At 40.8% G+C, this 20,817-nt stretch overlaps 1 protein-coding gene across 3 annotated transcripts in view; it reads right to left on the bottom strand.

Moving 5' to 3' along the window:
• The window catches only part of KIF26B (kinesin family member 26B), a 420,929-nt gene that overhangs the window by 57,884 nt on the left and 342,228 nt on the right, over window positions 1–20,817 (bottom strand). For all 3 annotated transcript variants that reach the window (XR_012158167.1, XM_073338289.1, XM_073338290.1), the window contains one exon: window positions 19,353–19,512. Coding sequence is in view for 2 of the 3 variants with exons in the window: in XM_073338289.1 (XP_073194390.1) it covers window positions 19,353–19,512 (160 nt within the window). In the remaining variant the exon portion in view is untranslated. The remainder of the gene's footprint in view (window positions 1–19,352; window positions 19,513–20,817) is intronic.

Here is a 20,817-nt window from a genome sequence, read left to right as displayed (position 1 = left end):
TGGGGAGCTCATACACATGAGCAGTCATTCCAAACCCCATTCCATGGCAGCCTGACCATCCGTAGTCAAATCACTGCAGGGTTCCCCTCCAGGGGCAGAGCACCTAAATTGGCATCTAAATTTGTCCCAATAGTTGTTTAACAGAGTAAAGCTTTCAGGATTTGTCCCAATAGCTTCTGAATATGAGCCCTGAGTTCCTAGCTCCAGCATGACTTTCTACACATGTAGCTGTCAACTTACGTAACTGTTTCCATTATGCAATAGCACTAAGTGAGCTAAATGGACATCTTAATTCAGGCAATTTAGCAGTGAATGTATTTAAAAAAAAAAAAAAAGCACAGCCAACCAAACGTTGATGAGCACATCTTTTAGAAGGCAGCTCGTCTGCTGACTGGACAGGTTCAACTCAGCAGAAAAATACAGCAGTCTAATTGGATTACAAATGGAGAATGATTTGAAGAAATTAAAAATCATTTGGAGCATATATTACAGCACTAATCCCATTGCATAAGCCATGTCAGACATCCTGGTTTTGGAGCATAGCGCTGAGTACACCAGTCATCCCCATCATTGACTACTGAAAAGAGACATCAAATGGAACTTGTTCAGAGACGCTTCCTGTCATAAATATAAAGGGAAGGGTAAACCCCTTTGAAATCCCTCCTGGCCAGGGGAAAGCTCCTCTCACCAGTAAAGGGTTAAGAAGCTAAAGGTAACCTCGCTGGCACCTGACCAAAATGACCAATGAGGAGACAAGATACTTTCAAAAGCTGGGAGGAGGGAGAGAAACAAAGGGTCTGTGTCTGTCTGTAGTCGTCTTGGCCAGGGACAGAACAGGAATGGAGTCTTAGAACTTTTAGTAAGTAATCTAGCTAGGTATGTGTTAGATTATGATTTCTTTAAATGGCTGAGAAAAGAATTGTGCTGAATAGAATAACTATTTCTGTCTGTGTATCTTTTTTGTAACTTAAGGTTTTGCCTAGAGGGGTTCTCTATGTTTTTGAATCTAATTACCCTGTAAGATATCTACCATCCTGATTTTACAGGGGGGATTTCTTTATTTCTATTTACTTCTATTTTTTATTAAAAGTCTTCTTGTAAAACACTGAATGCTTTTTCATTGTTCTCAGATCCAAGGGTTTGGGTCTGTGGTCACCTATGCAAATTGGTGAGGCTTTTTATCCAACATTTCCCAGGAAAGGGGGGGTGCAAGTGTTGGGAGGATTGTTCATTGTTCTTAAGATCCAAGGGTCTGGGTCTGTAGTCACCTAGGCAAATTGGTGAGGCTTTTTACCAAACCTTGCCCAGGAAGTGGGGTGCAAGGTTTTGGGAAGTATTTTGGGGGGAAGGACGCGTCCAAACAGCTCTTCCCCAGTAACCAGTATTAGTTTGGTGGTGGTAGCGGCCAGTCCAAGGATAACGGATGTAATATTTTGTACCTTGGGGAAGTTTTGACCTAAGCTGGTAAAGATAAGCTTAGGAGGTTTTTCATGCAGGTCCCCACATCTGTACCCTAGAGTTCAGAGTGGGGGAGGAACCGTGACACTTCCCATACTAGCATTAGGGGGAGCTTGGGAGTGGTTACCACCAGGTAATTACATCTCCGCAAGGACAAAGCTTAGTGCACAGAAATCAGGTTACACAGACTTGGTAAGTCCTTCATGTCCCATTGCATAGGTCATTGTTTTTTTTTTAAAATGATTTCATATACTTGCTTTAGTTTTCTGTCCAATTAATTCTGTGGAATTTCAAGTTCTCAAACAGACATGGAGTAAATAAATCAACAGCTAATGGACTTGTCTGAGAGTTCAAGCCATTGTAGCATCGTTACTCATTTTCAGTAGTTCATGTTTAGTTATTTGTTTCAGTTGATGTCTGATGTTTACTACAATGTACAGTAGGTGGCTTAATATCTCTGTTTTCTTTTGAAAGCCTCCACTGTAATAACAACAATGAAGCAATGGAGTAACAAGGGCCCAAATTCTGTCGTGATTTACAACACGTGCATCGGCTTTAAAGGTCTGGAGGTGCACGTGGTGTAACTTAGAGGAGAATTTCAACCAAGCCCTTTTAATTAACCCTTTATTTGTCATAAATAAGGAAGACCTTTATTTTGGTTTTCGAGTATTTTTGTTGCAAATGTAACTTCTGGAACTCCCAGTTAGCCATCAAACCTAGAACTAGGACCACCAGCTTAGAAATGGAAAGCATCACATCCCACTGCTAATCCAGACTCCTTCTAAAGAACATCTACTAATTTTTATGTTCAGCAGTGACATTTTGGCTAGCTTGTCTGAACATTACACACTAATGAGCCAAGCACAGCCTAATGCTTAAAACTGTAACACAAGATTTTGATCTCTTACCATTGTGATAGGTGGCATTAAATCAGTTATCACAGCAGCTAATGTCATTTTATAATCACGCCTGGCAGACATGGAAGAAAACACAAGGTGAGAAGACCCCACTCCCCCTGCAGCCCATTTACAGGGGATAGTGTGGCATAAATTGGGCTTTTAAGTTCCATATCAGGCTGGGGGAGGATTCCTCCAGGGCTGGCAGTGAAGAGACAGCTGTACGGCTGCTTCCCATGGACCCTTCACAAGCCCTGGCGTAGGCAACATGCAGGGGGGGGGTGTGTGTGCGCGCGCAAGGGGCATGCTCGTGGAGTTTCCAGGCAGCATTATGGCCCATTGGGCAGCCTGAAAAGGCTGCTGTTAGGCATGTTCCCAGGGCTGTCCAATTAACACTAGGGCCTTGGAGCAGCCCAGGAGGAGGAGGGAGCAAAGGTGGCTTACACCTACCTTGCGCCCCTCTCCCTCCAGGACTAGGAGTTCTGTGCTGTGCTTGTTAAAAAGTGCCACACAGATTCTCACCCATAGTGTTTTCCTGGGGATGCCCCTGTTTGGAAGAATTCTAGAATTAAGATTACAGATAGTATGGAATAACTGGGATTAAATAGGATTCTAATATATTTTTAAGAACAGGTTAGGGAAACAGCTGTAAAGGATGTTCTAAGTTTACTTGGTCCTGCTTCAGCAAAGGGGGCTGGACTTGATTTCTCAAGGTCTCTTCCAACCCAACATTTCTATGACTCTGTGTGAAACCACTCTGTCTGGAAGAAGATTATGAAAACATCTGAGGAATCCCAACAGGAATTTGGGACAGTGGAAACAACATTCTGAAGAGACTGCAACCGACTTCCTCATATCTCATTTTTGAAGTCACGTAATAAAGAAAAAGTAGCACCGAAGTAAATTAGAGCGAAAGGAAAGAATGTGGAGGTGCTTTCATTCAGTTGTCTTTTATTAATCAATGTGAACGTTTAAAGATGGTAAGATCTGTGTAGGGAATGTGTCTGATCCATGTTCTGTAAAGCTAAGTGTAAACTAGCAGTGCTACCATATCTGTTCTCTATGTAGTAATTAATAAAACAGGTGAAATACAGAGCATGTAGACAATATGGAAAGGTGCTTTGAGGATTAATGTAAAAAGACTACAGCAAAGAAGATGACGTGACAAAAAGCCTGAGATTGTTTTTAAGGGTCCTATCCCACAGTCTGAACAAATGTAAACTCCATTAGTGTCAATGAGAGTTTTGCCTAAGAAACGGTGACAGGAGCTAGCCAACAATTACAATATTTTACACAGAGATGGCTTGATTTCATGCAGGATCCAATAAAAGTAGAGCTGGACAAAATGATCATTTCCTGCAGAGCACAAGTATGGCTCTTATTCAGCCAACTGAACTGAGTATTTCTGTCTGAGATTTGTGCTATAGTATATCTGGTGTGTTGCTGATAGCAGGCTCTGCTAGGAGCATATGCTCCGCACTCCTTTAGCTCTGCCTAGCTTAACCTTTGCTGGTTAGGGGGAAGCATTTGATCCACCTGAGGCAGGACACACTCCCCCCTCCTCCCAAACACATGGGCACAGAAAACTTCTCTTTCTCCTCTTAAGACCTTGGAGGAGCAGGACAAAGATCCCTCAATACTCCCCTACCTGGACCTATATGTAGGAAGTAGAGTGAAGTTCTAGTGCCATTTTCCCAGGCCCCAGCTCTCCTCATGAGGATCAGGGGGAACGTCCAGACCTTTGTATATTTAAATACAGGAAATGCCTGAGTATGAACATAACGGCCCATCACTATGAAAAAGGGAGCCGTGACAAGGCGGTGGCCGTTTGATTCTTAATGCGTGTTATGAGGTTAACCAAGGATAAAATTCTTTTGCATTCAGGTATTGCAAATGCTGAGTAAAGTGATGAGGGTGGCATATCACAATGAATGTCAGCAGAGTATTATTTGATTCGAAGAAACCCAATTTCTTTTGGGTTAAGACTACAAATTGTCAATAAATGGTACAAGCTGGCTTTTGGCACAAAGAGTGGTACTGCCTAACTGTATAGCTTTAAAAGGGAATTTATGTGAAGAATAGCTTCAGTTACTGGCACAAGTCAAGGGTAATAGGGAGATAATAGGTAGAAGAGAACACAGAATTCACCTTTTTGATTAAATATGGGCCATAGAATAAGATTTGAATGGGAAAGATGGGATTTTTATATTTCTGGGAGAAGAGTAAAGATGAACTAATAAAGCTCTTCCCAGTAATATTTACTGTACAGTATATACTTATATGTGTTGTGTTAATAACTCAAAATTATTAATAAACGCATGTGTGTTCTGCATTGGGATAAATAGGTTTTAGGGTAGAGGGATGAAATAGATGTGTAGTTCCAAGTCTGAATGATTTTCTCATATCCAAATTATTATTGTTATGGCTGACATCAGCAGGTGGCACGAGTACACGCAGGCTTCTGAGTTCTCCGTGTGTAAGCTAATGTTCAGTCTTGGGAAGACATGTTGTTGTTAGGTTTTGGTTGTACAACATTCTGGGGAACAGGGAGCACCGTGAACCACCGATGAATTTGCTATTTGTCTTGGTCACTGATTAGAATAATTTTTTGATGCAGTGTTGCTCTTTGGGAATTAAGATATTAGTTTTCAGCTGGGATTCCTGAAAGAATCTGCTACTGCTCAGCAGAGGAGCAACACTGGTATCCAGATACACGTGGCAGAAGTAAGGGCAACATTATATATAAATCTACATACGATACAATTAAACCAGAGCATACGATATATCATTTATATCTGATAGAAATAAGGCCAGTGGAACTTGCTGGTTGGTTTCAAAGGCTATTCTCTATTTTGCATACACGTGACAAAATAATGTGAATACAGACACTTCAAAATCATGTTTTATTCACCAATGTAAATATTTCCCTAATTAGATGAGCAGGCTTGTAAAATTATTTTGTGGTATTGTGTTTGCAGGAGCCAGAGATTACATGCTCACTTCCATGATATTTCCTTGCTTTCACCGACTCACAACTTTGTAAAAAAAATCTTTGGGGCTAAAATTTTCCATGCTTAATCGCAATCATTTCCAAGAAAGGCTGAGAAATCCTTTTCAATCCATTTGAAAATCTATTAAATGCATTCTCAGTAGACCCAAGTCCTAATGAAGCTCTATCCCTTTCATGACATCCCACAGAGGACTCTGACAATGACAGGTATGCTCTACCTGGCCTAGCCAGGCCCCTACTGGGAACATGGATGGCAGCTGCTGGAAAATTTTGCATAAGGGAAGCTATAAATGTCTCATTCAAATACGCACAAAAGAACAAAGCAGCTGAAGCATTCCAGTGACCCTGTTTCTGTTGACTTACAGTGGTGGGTGCCTGCCATACTGAGCTGAATAGAAACATGATTTGAAAGGATGTTGTATCTGTGAGGGGACGTAGATGACCTTAGCAGGTGTTTCCAGGTGAAGGACTCAACAGAACTTCAATAAAGTGTAGCACAGAACTAACACAAGCCATTTCAGAGGCAGTTCTGCAGAGTCTAGAATAAAGGTCTCTTGATTATAGCACCATTAAACACCACATAAACATCCGAAGTGCTAGCAATCACTCACTGAGGAGAAGCGAGGGGAGGAGATATTGCCAGTTCAACAGGCTTATTTTGGATTCCAAGATCCCAAAGTTCTTACCAAGAGAACAGCCTAGCTTTTACTGCAAACCAACCACTCAGGGTATGAAGCCTCAAATCCAGGTGAGGAATACAAATACCAGGACATTCAGAATTTCTCTGGAGCACATAGGGCCCACGCCTCTAATATTCTTTAGCCACCAACAGATTCTGTTTTACCGACATGTGCTTTCTCGGTCAAAACTTGTCCATCTAAGAAGTACCACTGAAGTCAGTGGGACCAATTCTCCTCTAACTTGCCCCTGTTTTACACTACTGACTGCAGTGGAATTACTCCCAACTTATATTAGTATAAGTGAGAGGACAGTTATGTCCAGTGGGCCTACATACACGAATAATGCAAACAGTATTCAGCTCCGTGTCTAGATCAACTTGGAAGGGATTCTGACTGATTGAATCAGAAAGCCGAGCAGTCTCAGGTTCTCTCTTTTTTTTTTTTTGCAGAACATCCAGTTATTTCTCACTTCACAGCACTCTACTGGAAATGCTATCTCTGCAAACAGCTCTCTTTTTCCATCCACTATATGCTAACTGGGTAGCGAAGGGCAATTCTGTATTTGTGTCCTTCTGCACAGGCTTGCAGCTAGAAAGCACATTACAGAAAACATCACTGTTACAACAGACTAGGAGCATATTTCCAGTGCCAAGGACCTATAAACACAGCAGATTCTGCTACACTGCTAATGTCAGTGGGTTGATATGAAAATGTATGTTCAGTATTCAAAAGGTGGTTTCAAGGAACTCAGGCCCTGTCTCTATAATAAGGGCATGGCGTTATTGACAGTGAGTATAAAAAATATCTCCCCTTACCCATCTTCCTTCAAGCAGTGTTGAAAACAGTGTCCCTAAGTGCTGACAGAGTCAGTCAAGTTCAACACCCATCATAGGAAAGTGCTGTAGTGTAAGCTATTATTCACTGTCTGTCTGTTGTGTGTCCCTCACTGAGCCCAATTCATAAATGATACGAATCCCAACTACAGGACTTTGTCCTTTGGCTCAAACTAGAGCAGCTCATGAGTATGGTTCTACAGATCCCTAGTTCAATCCTGGTTACATCCAAGATAGCAGATATCACCTACCACAGCTTAGCAATGTTGAACTCAGTTAACCCTGTCTATGCTAGTGGGACAAACATTTTCAGCAGTACTGAAGGAAGATACAAGGGATAGACATTTTGACACCAATTGACATACTCTTCGACATTGATGGATAGCGTCTTTGTTTACATAACTATATATACTAGGGAAAACAGTGTTGATCTTAGACAGAAACCTCAAGACCTCAAGCCCCATCTACTCTTCAAAACTGACTACATTTGGCAATCATATAAGAAAACAAGATAACAGCCTGGTCAGATAATGCTGTTTTGTTAATGGGGTGGAAGGGACAAAACATATTTATGGAATCTGTAATGCTGGTAAACCAAGCGCCAGTTCTGAGCAAGGTCAAAGGCATTAGCTAAGAACAGACAAATTCATAGCTGCAAACCAAACCAGCTCACCTGCATGTTAGTATTGTTCAAGACAGGGTTAGTCTTATAAGAATGTATTTAGCATTTAGACTGTATGGAATGCTTGTAAACTGCTGCAGGCATTAATCTCACTCCTAATGTCTGTATTCCATGCTATAAGGAAATATACAAGTTTTACTTTATAGCTTTGAAAATGTTTGCTCTGAACTTGTGAACCCAGGCACAGGAATTGTCCCCCCGTGCCCATTAAGGAGGACTATCAAGATTAAATGGGCCTGAAGGAACATCACAATACAAAGGATTGGTGAATGGCCCTATCACACCCTGGAAATGCTACATGCAAGGGAGCTTGTCTCAGGGACTGGAAGTAACCTGAATATTTTATTTATAATATTCCAATTGTCACTAAGACCAGCTTGCCTGGGTGGCAAGATAATTGGAGAGCCTAAGGAGACTGTCTGTGGCTCCATGGTAGAACTGTTATAATGATCCAGGAGTTCACATCTGAGGAAAGGAGTTCACTTTTAAAAATTAGGTTAATAATAAGTTCAGTTTTGTGGCATAAAAGGGGCCTGATTTTGTTTAGTATTTTACAAGTTGGTTGATTTTTACCAAACTGCATACCTCTAAAAAGTCTGTGTGCTCTTTAAAAAAACCCACTGCACATCTGTTTGCTTGTGTTTAGGTCTTCAGGCAACCAATAAACACAAAACTTTGATAATTTAGAAAGGAAGTCAACGGGGTTGTTTTTGTTACCTTCTTTTCAAATATATTACAAAAATATGAAGGAGTTTTATTAAAGTTTAGAAGGAGATGACATCTTTGCATTAGCACTGTAGTTCCAATGCTCTTAAGACAATTAGATATAGTGGGCCCAATTCGTCTCTCATTTGCCCCTGTGTAGTTCTCTTGACTTCATTGGTTTTATTCCTGGTTTACAGTGTGAGGAAAAACAGGTGCAAATGTTGGCCTTAAAGATAAAGGGAAAATTCCCACCAGCAGTGTAAATCCAGAGTAATTTCACCAAGTGCAGTGGGGCTTAGACAGATTTAGACTGGCATAACGGAAAGCAGAATTTGGCAGAAAGGCTTTATTCTCCTCTCACGTATACAAAAATAACCCGGGGGTAATTCTGTTGAAGTCAATGGACTTTATATTCATATTATAAAACTACGTATAAGAGGAGACTCAGGTCTACAGCATTTCTTATAAAACAGCTTCCCTGTGAAACAACACTGATACCTCACGTTCTCATCAGGAAGATCCTAATATCCACAAAATGTAACTGAAGAGGTTTTTTTTAAAAAAAAAAAGGGTTAGAAATACCCATCACGTACATCTCTGACTTTGGAGAAGAAAATCATATAGTTGTTCTTGAGCCACTTCAATAAAAAGGGTTCTCATAAACTAAGAAGAAAGTTGATGGTTGATACTTCAATCCCTACTCACGTGATTTTGAGCCCAGAATCACACTGCCGTTTTTCCAATGGGACCTTGGTAGGTATAAATGCTTACAGCTTCGTTTTCACTGGCTGATGATCAGGCTCTACATTTCTAACTTTCCAATGTGTCCCATTGTGACACACTGTACCTCAAAAGAACACTCTCTAACCCCCATATTCATAATTCATATATGGTTGTGATACTTCACACACTGCATACTGTGTAAGAAATCACTTGAAAGGCCATGATCTGCTGAAACTGTTGTTCAGCCCAAATATGTATATCATTAGTGTGCATGAAGTTATGAGATTTTGCTGTATGGTTGTTACTGAAACATGCTGTAAATTTGCTAGGGACATACAAAGAAGGCAATACACTCCCAGGAGGGTGTTTAATGTCCATGAATCAGCAGGGAAGCCGTAATCAAGGGATTTACAATTCAATGACAATTGCACAATCACCACACAATGGGGATTGCTAAACCCAGTCTCTCAGCACAGCCCACCAGGACATGTCTGGGCAAGTGTCTTCTAGGCACGTGGACTAAGGACATAAAATAGGGGACAGTGGCATCATGCTTTTGCCTTTCTCCTCTCCACCCTATGCTGGAAGCAAAAGAATAAAGACGCTGAGAAGACGAAACCTTCAACTGAGGAGACTGGTCCAGGTTTAAGAGGGAAACCTGTGTATTATGAACTGTAACATATAGTGGAGTGAGAAAATTGCTTGATCTAAATACTGCCTAGTGTAATAAGGTTTAAGATGAAGATTGTGTGCTTATCTTTTATTTTCTTTGTTAACAATCTTTGACATTTTATGTTTTATGATCAGTGGGCTTGAAGCCCGAAGCCCACTGAAGTCAATAAAAAGACGCCTATTGACTTCAGTGGGCTTCCAGCCAAGCCCTATGAGAACTTTAGCATTCATTTCAGAAAGAAAGGGACCTCTAAAACTGTAACTAATTGATTAAGGAGATAAACTGGATAACAAAAGTTAAAACACCAGAGAAGGGGACTGGACATTCCAAGTAATTGCAAAGGTGGGTTTTCTGAGGAAGGTGCCAACTGATACAGTGAAACCAGAAGAGTTTCTTTAGCATATTGAATCTTAACATATAAATAGACAGCCCATTTTCAGACTCTCACAAATGAGAGTTCTGAAAGACTTTCTAGACCATATAGATTTGTGTAGTGCCAGCAGTGTGATACTGTAAATGCTTTACAGACATGGATGAAGATAAAGGACCCGAATGGAACTATTTCCACTGACACCTGCTGAAGATCTGGTCCAAGGATCCTGCCCTCAAAATCTGTCCCCCACCAATTCACCATTATTTCATACAGTATATTTACCAGTTGTATGTCCAGCCTACTTATACATTATTCTGCTGATGGGGTTTTCACCACATCCCTTGGGAAATTATTCCACTAACAGGCTTCTCCTTCAGCAAATGTTTCAGTGTAATTTTCCCTTTGTTTATTTTCATTCCATTACTCCAACTTAAATATATCCCCTTGTGTCACCATAAATAAATTCCTCTCTTCCCTATGTATTTACAACAAAGCTTTATTTCTTTTAATCAGTCCTAATAAATAGGTCAGTCCCTCAAGACCTTTAACAATACTTACTGCTCTCCCCTGAATTCCCTCCAGTTTGCCAACCTCCTTCTGGAACAGAGGTGCCCAGAACTGAACCCAATATTTTAGGGAGTATGTAGTTATGCTACGTAGAGAGGAATTCTTCTCTCTTTTGTCTGCAATGGGATGCCTCTGAATTGTCTGCCCAAAATCACATTCTTTGTTTTTTTGGTGGTGGGAGGGAATGGAAATTAATTTCAGTAACGATATCTGATCCTTTTTCATTTGAATGCAAACATTTAAAAGGTATTGGTCCTAAAAAACAAATTGAACTAAGCCTCAGAAAAACGACTGCACATTTTAGATAGTTTGCTACCACTAATGGCATCTATCTTTTCCATGAACATGACTTTTTAAAATTTGTTCAATTATACATGAAATGAATTATTATCTCATTTGCATAAGAGAAAAATCTATTAATGCTTAATTGAGCCTGAACCAGTTGTGAAACAGGTGAGAATGTATGGGTGGATACCCTGATTGAAGTGCTATTAATGTTCCAGATAGCATTTTAATGAATTAAGCGCAAATTCATTTGTATGCAAAATCACTGTTACTGCCTAATTGAGCCTCAATCAAGTTATATTTGAGCAATAATTGCACATTGTTGGCTCACTTGTGCAATGGTGGCTATGTGCACGTTGGCCCTGGACCAACCTAGAATCCTTCCCTGATACAGCTGCATACTTCTGCTGGGAAGGAGTATTTAAATGTAATTATTAATTCACATTAAGTATGACTGTAAACCATGAACACTTAGCTTCTAATTTTCCTTAGTAGTCTATCATTATTTGCATATTACAGCATCTACATAAATTAATTGATTGAGTAGTTCTATACAGAATAGAAAGAGCTAGATTGTGGGTCTGATTCTTCTCCCATATGTGCTTTGGGTGTAAACTCGGAGTTATAATATTAATGCCAATTGAGTTATGCAATAAAATTGGTGGACTAGGGAATCAGGCCCAGTGAATATGGCAGCTTATATATGCTGTGTTGGCTTTATGATGTCTGGCATCACCAATGTGAACCCCAAACCAGATAAAGTCATGCAGCCCAACTGCTGTGACTTGTAATATCACTACTGAGACTCTGAGCCAGATCCTCAATGGGTGTAAACTGGCATTGAAGTGAGTGGAGCTAAGCCAATTTATACCAACTGAGATCTGATGAAGCAGGCTGATCTTGTGGAGACGTAATTCAGACCTGGGGCGATCAAATTATCTAAATGATACAAACTGCCCTAGAGCAAGTACCCATTGCTCACCAACACTAAAATGTTGGTGGCTGGTGAAGTCAGTATTTTGTTGTTCTCCTGCTCTTGATCTATAGTTCGATTTCCTCTAATGAAGTGTGCAGGTAAGAGTTTTCCTGCATTCCGAAACTGCATATCCCCAAATCTACTACACAATGATCCTTGGCTTAAAGAAGAAAATCTGCCAGAAATTCGAGCTGGTAAAATCTTCAACCATATCTGTCATCAGTGAAAAACCCCTAAAAGTGTCTTTAATAGCCAAGCTACTCATTATCCCCACCCTGACAGTTTTGTGGTTCTCACCACTCTGTTACAATTGCTTTTGCTCTTCTTCCATTTTGCAAAACGTAAGGTCAGTGTCAGTGAGTATCACCTCAGTGAGTAGGCACCTAGGAGCAGATCCTCAGGTGATGTAAAATGGCAAAGTTCTATTGACTTCAGTTTAGACCAGCTGAGGCTTTGGACCTTAAAGTCTACCTGCCAACATCATGCAAAAGCCTTTTGTTCTGAGTGACTAAGAGTGGAAATTATTCAATATCAAGTTGACAATATCAAGTTGACAATATCAATATCAACTTGACAATATCAACTTGACAATATCAAGTTTTCCAGCTTTTTTCTAACTTTTTCTAAAATAGTTGTCTCATATTAATCAAGATCTTTGTTGATGGATCTCCCCAAGCTGGATGCGTCAGTGATGGTTCTCCAGCTTTATTCCTCTTCCTGAAAGGACTCATTCCCCTTTCTCCTTCTCTTCTTAATTCCACCCTGTGCATTGCTGCATCCTCAAGGCCCTATGTCCCAGTTTCTTTAAGAGATCTCTCTTTCACCTTGTCTCCCTTCAGGAATATTTCTTTTTTCCCAGTCCCCTGGTTCTTTGCCAACTCTCATGCCTATATGTCCTCATCTCTCTCTTTTCTATTCCTGTTTTATCTGTACTCTGATTTCCATGAATAAATTTTGAACTAGTAAATTAATTCACCTATTTCTAATGCACTAACAGTTATTTAAATTCATCTAATCACATCAGACTAGGGTGCTAATCCAAAACCCACTGAAGTCAATGTGAGTTTTTCCAATTATTTCAATGATCTGTGGAACATGCCCTTATCAAGGGGAAGATAAAGGAGGTGATATAGACACATTCCAATCTTCACATCAGTGTAAATCAAGACTAATTGAAGTAAGTAGTTACACTAGTGTAAAGCCACTATAAATACTATTGAATTGCACCCATACACTCAAGCAATAACTCACACGCCAGAGAGAGCCTGATTCTGCCCCTACTCAAATGAATGGCAGTTTTGTCATTAACTTCAGTGGCAGCAGGACGGGCCCAGAATGCAGTACTAAGAGGTACTAAGAGTTTTACTAAACTAAGATTCGGCAGAACATCATAGCTAAAGACAGAGTTTGTATGTGCCAATTCTAGTTAACGAGAATCTTAATGGTGACAGGAGCTCCATCAAGCAGCAATCTCTGCCATTAAAATATTATTCTACTTAATTGGAATGATCTGCTGTTTATTAGCGGTTATTGTCAACTTTTCTCTCAACAGCTGCTCCATACACTCTGTGGAAAACCTCCTTTCCTGATGGCATTGAGGGAGCCTGTCACTGTACCTGATTACTGACAGATTAAGGAGGGATACAGGCAAATAGCACTGTTTTGCATACAACTGGAGATTTGGAGGTGGCCCTTCCAAAGATTTCCAGTGTTGGACAAAACATATTTTGTCTGATTATACACCAACACCATTTTTTCAGCAGTGTAACTTCATTGACTTCAATGGAGTAACTCCTGATTTACCCCGATGTAAGAGAGAAGATGATCAGGTCCATTAAGGCCAACAATAGTGTCTGAGTTTGCCTTATGTAACAGCCTGACTCTTCTGTCACTCACATGAGAAGCCTAGTGTATGTTCTCCACCTTTGCATTCTAGAGGATAGTCCATGAGGAGCATTGCAAGAGGCATAATTATAATTTGAAGACTGAAGGAGAACTCAGGATAACCTCCAGCGTGAAGAGTCATATCCACACTAGCTCACTAGCACTAAAAATAGCATGTAATTGCAGCAGTGTGCATGGCTAGCCATTCTAAGTGTGTACCTTTTCAAGATGCTAAGTACACACTCAGGGGAGCTAGCTTTTCCTGCTGCCACAACTACAACTTATTTTTAGTACACTAACTTGCTGAGAGTTAACGAGGGTATGACTTCTGGAGCTGGAATTTACACATCCAGCTCAAGGTGTAGACATATCCTTAGTGAGGCCTCTGTGCTACTGGTCAGATTATTCTGAGTAGTGTTTTGCATTGTTTAGTTTATGGTTCACGGTTTTCTAGCTGTCCCCCTGTCTCTAGTGAAGAGGTTTCAGTGCTATATTTCTGTAGAGCACAGAGAGGTATAAATCGAACTCACGCAACAAATGCCATGACAATGCATGCAATACAACAGACACTTCATCCCTGATTCTCCTCCCATGCCAGCTTTTACACTGCTATATCTCCACTGGCTTCAAAAGAGCCACTCAGGATGTGCACACATGTAACTGAGAACATAAGTGGACTCTTCGTATACATTCAAATAATCATTTTTCCTTTTCTCCCATGACTAGAAAGGAACAATTTCAAATGATAAATTTAACATACCCCATATTGCTTAGGGGAAATTCTTATACCATGATAAATGAGCTCAAAACAGTTTTCCCTCTTCCCTTTCTATAGTGATAGACTGTCTTTCGCTAAACAACAGGTCAGCTTCCCTTTGATTCCAACGTAGTCACACCAGTGTAAAAATCACATAACAATGAAGAACCGGCCCAGCCTATATTTGTATACTCAGCTTTTATGCAGTGCTTTTCACCCACAGATCTCAATGCCCTTTACAAAGTGGGGTGGAGTATCAGTATCCCTATTTTATGGGAAACTAAGGAACGAATAGGGTTAAGTGACTTGCCCAAGTAACACAGTAAGAGAGAAAAGATGGTCTTATGGTTAAGGCACTAGACTGAGACTCAAGAGATCTGGGTTCCGTTCTTGGCTCTGCGGCAGACTTCCTGTGTATTCTTGGGCAAACCACTTAATCTCTTTGTACCTCAGTTTCCTGCCTATAGTAATAATACTCATCATCCTCCAGCATTTAAGAGGCACTCACATACTGCAGCGACGTGGGCAACCTACGCAGATTGATAAATATACAAGTCTGTGGCAGTGCAAGGAATTCCCAGGTTTCTTCACTCTCATCCACGTGCCTACTAGACCATGCTGCCTTACTGGATAAGCATCAGTAGCTCAACAAACAGGATGCTTCCAGGAACGCAAACAAATGTAAAGAGTGAATTTACAGACAAGATCTATTAAATAAAATAAAATCAGCTGAGATTTCTGAGAAAGGAATTCATATATCCCTGCACTTTTCTAAACACTGTTTTCTTGTATTATCAAAGTCATTAAAATGTGTAAAAATGATTATTTCCAACAAGGCATTACCATGAATTATCACCACTACTGTTGCCTAGCAACCAGGGTCCTTTTTGAACAGTGAGCTCTATAAACTGGTATCTGGAGTTTGTGCAAATGGGTATTCATTTGAGGGTTTAAACACATTCATCTTTGAAATCAGAGGCAGATAACACAGCACTTTTGTAAATCTGAACACTTTAAAACAGTAACAATTACTGCACGCATCTTAGCAAAACCTTCTTCCCGTAGCACACTTAAGTCCTCTAAAACATGCTCAGTGCTGGAGTTTTGTTCCTTCAGCTTGTTGGAGCGTGTGTGAATCTTTATACTTTTTATGCAACTATTTTATATTCAAGCAAAGGAAACAATCCTCTCCCACTCTTCTGAGGGAGATATGCATAATGTCAGAACCAGGGGACACTGATGAAATTGAAAGGCAACACATGTAAAACTGATAGAGGGAAATAATATCTTTCACCCAGTGCATAATTAGCTGGAACTCATTGCCACAGATATCATGGGGGCCAAGAGCTTAGTAAGATTTTTGAAAGGACTAGATATTTATATGGATAATAAGAAAACTCAGAGTTGCATTAAATTGGATAATATGGGATATATATTCATACTTCAGAGCACAAACGGATCATTAACTACATGTGGTGGTCTATAATGAGGATTCTTGCACCTTCCTCTGAAGCTCCCAGGACTGACCAAGATCGGAGGCAGGATACCAGGTATCCGATCTGATTTGAGAATTCCTACATTGCTATGTTAATCTACATTAACTGAGTTTATGCTGAAGTTAATAACAGTCTGTGTTATTGCTTCCAATCTGTTTTTCTTTGGCAAGAAAATCTGCTTCCAACTCCCTGGCTTCTGAAATTCCATAGCCACATGGATATGAAGAAACATTCAAAGCATATTTAGGCACTAGGAAATATTTTTTCATGAAGACTGCAGACACAAGGACATGTTTGTTCCTCGCATAAACATACACACTCCACTGAAGTCAATTTAGCTGAGTGCTTACCCCAGCTATAAATTTAGACCATTGTTTTTCATACTTCATCTTGCAGACATGGGGCTTGATATAGCATTGAATGGAAGTTGAGGGTTCTCAGCACTTTACAGTGTGGAGAATGGACTTGCTTCACTGAGAAAAATGAACATCATTTGTCATTATCTGATCTAAGTTGTGTGGTAAGATATGGGATAAGCCTGTTCTGAGATTTTACAGTATATTGGGGTTCCCAAGAAACCATATGGAGTATATTGATAGATTGCCATATAAATACCAATGGCTGTTTAATAACACAAATACTAATAGGATGCTTTGTCTGTGTGCTGTTTTATGGACATTTGCTGACTTCACATACAGCATCACTCTGTCACATAAGAAAACGTGTGTTAATATTAGAGTACCATTTGCAAGACGTAAGTTCACACATCGTTAGGCTCACAGCTTACCCTCAACAATGAAATAATGTGTCACCCTGAAGAAAGGTAAAACCTCTAAGTTAAACAGGCTAGACTGGAGCACACAGAGCCAGAGGCAGCACCAGGAAAGGGGTATTGTTAAGACACACCATTTGAAGGGGAAAGGGAGGGGAGTGAATGTACAGGTTATAACACCCTTTAGAACAGTGCAATCCACTCCCTATGATGCACCATGGACATGCCTCCCCGCCTCACCTTTCCACTCTGGGGCAATCGCACTCTTGCTAGGGCATGGAATCAGCAGCGTCTGCACTCTCCCAAGCACAGGAACTCCAATTTCCCTCACTGTTCCATGGGGTGTGCAAGGGGGGGAAGCTCCTTCCTCTCTCCCACTGCCCCTGGCAGAGCTACAGGCAATCTGGCCCCAAATATGTTAGCGTGTATTCTAATATGAAATTTAAAAGGCTCCTTGGAAAGTATTTTAAGAGGGCTGTGTCTCATTGACAGCCGGCAAACCATTTATGCTTTTCTTTTATCAACAGATTCTGGAGGAAATGCAGAACAAGAAGGAGCTTTAGCTGCTTTTCACTAGATAAACACAAACATGAGCAAGTGTGCTGGCACCTCTGAGTCTATGTAAACCCTAAAGTAGTACAGTATAACAGCTGGGAATCACTGCAATGAGAGACTGCCAGAGTAGCAAGTAGAAGGCACTTTTGCTGTTGCCTTTCTCCTAGCACACATTGCCAAGAAAGACAGCTGTTCTATTTGGTAACTATTTTACGTATCTATAGTCCTAGCCTAGGGAGCATGACTAACAAACACCCTCTACCAGTCCTTCAGCCTGCCTTCCTTTCAACCCACAAACATCGACAAGAAAAGTGATCTATTTTTCAAACATACATTAAGCTGCACTGTCAAGTATGACATACAGGACATTTTCATATCAGAGCTAGGCAAATGCTCCACAAGATGTTCCAGGAATATTCATTGATATTTTTATATGAGTTCATTTGGCCCTTTTGAGTGTGAGTTCTGGTAACATGACTATCTGTGAAAAGCAGATTTTAAGTTCACACAGCCAAGTAGTGATGGGAAACAAATGTTATATTAGCTTTTCAAACCAATTTCACAACCTGATTACTAGAGTTATGATCATCCAAGCCAGGAAGAGAAACAAGCCATTTGACCTATGTGACCAATCACAGTTAAGCTTGAATTCTGAAAGTCCAATACCAAGACAAAAAATAAATAAAACTTGAGAATAACTTCAATTCACGAATACATTTGCAAAAAGGATTATCTGTTTGTGGACTCTGGACCGTAAGAAAGGTGAAATTCAGGGAATGAATTATTTCTTATGAATAGCTCACACAACTTTCCCTGATACATCCTCCCACCCCGACCCTCTTCAATGTTTCCTTCATGAATGGCAACATTCATCCAGACTCCACAGTATAGGATGTTGACTAGACGATTACTCTTTGCTCATGACACTAAGACCTGAAAGCTCTAGATGCTGCTACCTATGGTTTATGCTCTCTACTAAGAAAGCCATATGATTCACAAAGTCAGAATCATTTAGGTTATGGATAAGGAGTCTGTGTGACTGCAGACTAATGAATCCAAACTTGTTTTCAGACTCGCAGACATGACAAATGGCCAGAGATAATGATGAAGAGAAATGAGGACAAAACATATCCTCTATGTACACATTTTCTCTGATTTCCCAGAAACTAGCTGAAACAGCACAGTTTAGTTGTCTGGCATGACCAAACAGAATGCATCTTTTTTTGCAAGCTGATAAGGTGACACTCAGATTCGCACAAGACTAGGAAAAAGTCAAGAAACTTTTGAAATGCAGTAACTAAACCTTGTAACAATGCTGCATTTTCAGTGTGATGCATGTGTTACCTCCTGAGAGGCTAAAATCCACTTTGGAAATAGAAAATCATATGAGTTCCAGCTTGCAGCATCCTCCAAATTGTTCCATAAAGGGAGCAAAGTGTGTACCTGTGGAGCAAACAGGGAGTTTTTGCATTCTAATGTCTCAGATGCCTTGAGATGGCCACAAATCTTCGAGCACCTCTGGACACCAGGACCACTGCACCAATTTTCAGTCCCCTGGGTCTCCATGTCAACATGGCTCTGTCCCTACTGGCTGTTATCTTTGAAACCACCACCACCACCACCACCACCCTTCTTTAGGGGAGGGAGGATTCACTCAGTGGGATCTGCTTCAGGAAAAATATAATGTCGACACAGTCAGAATTGTCTTATATGTAGGGAACCCAAACTTGTGCAAGCACCATGTGCAAAGGAGATGGAGAAACTCTGCCCTGATCATTGAAAGCACAAGGTTCAGAACTGAAATCTCTCTGCTCCATCTAGCTGGCAGATATCATACAGCCACTGAGCCCTATACACATTTTGCCATTTACTTCAAAGGGTGCTCAATCTGGCCCACAGTTTTCTATCATTCATTTCTCTATCCTTCCTGAGCACTGCTATTCAACCCCACCACAAAAACAAACAGCTAACACCACAGAAAGGCACTCATCACCATCCACTATGCCTAACATAAGACTATCACTTACTTGTATGGGATGTGTTTGCTGCCGTTGACGAGGGCAAGGATGACATTGCCGAGTGCTGACAGCGAAAGACAGAGTCCGGAGCCTCCCTCTCGGTTTTTGCTGAGCACTTTCACACAGCTACCCAGGTCAATGAGATGTAAGCGGCTGCGACCTCCGGACACTGCCATAAATGAAGATCGGAGAGAAGGAGAGCAGTTAGCATCGTGCCTCTGATGAGTTACTCTAAATGCAGCTCCTGGAAAGAAAGTTTCCCCCGAAAGCAAAAGCCATTGCTCATCATGACCTATTAAGGGGAAACAGTTCAGAAACCGCATCTCAGTAATGTGAGCAGTAACAAACGGTAGGAGTCCTGTTAACTCATTTCCACCACTCACAGCTGTAGATTGCTGTTCATTGCTGACCTGTTTAAAAACTGCCGGCATTAGCAGCAATCACAAATCCTGCAGGCTTCACTCTGTAGGAGTCACTGTTGTGCCATTTTTTTTTTTTTAGTGATTCCACGAATCCAGCAGTTCTCAAACTTCATTGCACCGTGACCCCTGTCTAACAACAAAAATTACTACACGACCCCAGAAGAGGTGACTGAAGCCTAAGCCCGCCCAAGCCCCGCAGCCCCGGGAGGGAGGGGGGGAAGCTGCCCCAGGGCTTCTGCCCTGGGCAGGCAGAGGGAGGGGGCATGTAACCTTAGCCCCCCTGCCCAGGGCTGAAGCCCTTGGGCTTTGGTTTCAGCACTAGGTGGTTGGGCTCTGGTTTCAGCCCTGGGCCCCAGCCTTGGCGACCCCATTAAAATTTGGTTGCGACCCACTTTGGGGTCTTGACCCACAGTTTGAGAACCCCTGCACTAGTCCATACCCGAGTTGTCCTCTGTGCTATTGGCCCTTCAATCTCCTTTGTCAGAAATGGAGATCTGGCCACTGATCTACAGCTTGAGAGGCCGGTTCGTGGACAAAGGTTCTGATGCAGTTTCAATCTTTCCCTTACTTCACCATCCCCTCTTGAGTTCCTGATGTCCAAAATCAATAGAAATCCACCAAACTTTGTAGAATATTCAGCTTTACTTGAAAAATGTTCAGCTTTCCAATGGTTCTGAAGGTATATTTATGAGGAGTACTCAGAGACGACTTAAAGACATACCTGAGTTACAAGCTATCACTCCACATGGCTCTACTAGTACACCTTAGACATCAGAAGGGCATTATTCAAAATATTTTTCATAACTAATTTTTCATAATTGCAAAATGAATACTACTATCCAAATCACCCTGGAAATTAGAGAATTAAATTTGTTTTTCCTTTATATTTTTCCATCCATTATGAGCACAGATTTGTTGCTACTATAGGAATGGTGGCACTGTTTATGGGCTTTAAAGGAAAAAAGAGCATTGCAACACTTATTCCAAGAAAACAAAGCACATACTAATCGCTTGTCTACACTACAAAATTAAGTTGACTTTATCTAATTCGA

Source organism: Lepidochelys kempii, chromosome 3, assembly GCF_965140265.1.
Source record: "Lepidochelys kempii isolate rLepKem1 chromosome 3, rLepKem1.hap2, whole genome shotgun sequence".
In the NCBI taxonomy this organism is placed as follows: Eukaryota; Metazoa; Chordata; order Testudines; family Cheloniidae; genus Lepidochelys; species Lepidochelys kempii.
The sequence above is the reverse complement of the archived record's forward strand: the minus strand, read 5'-3'. Positions and strand labels throughout refer to the sequence as shown.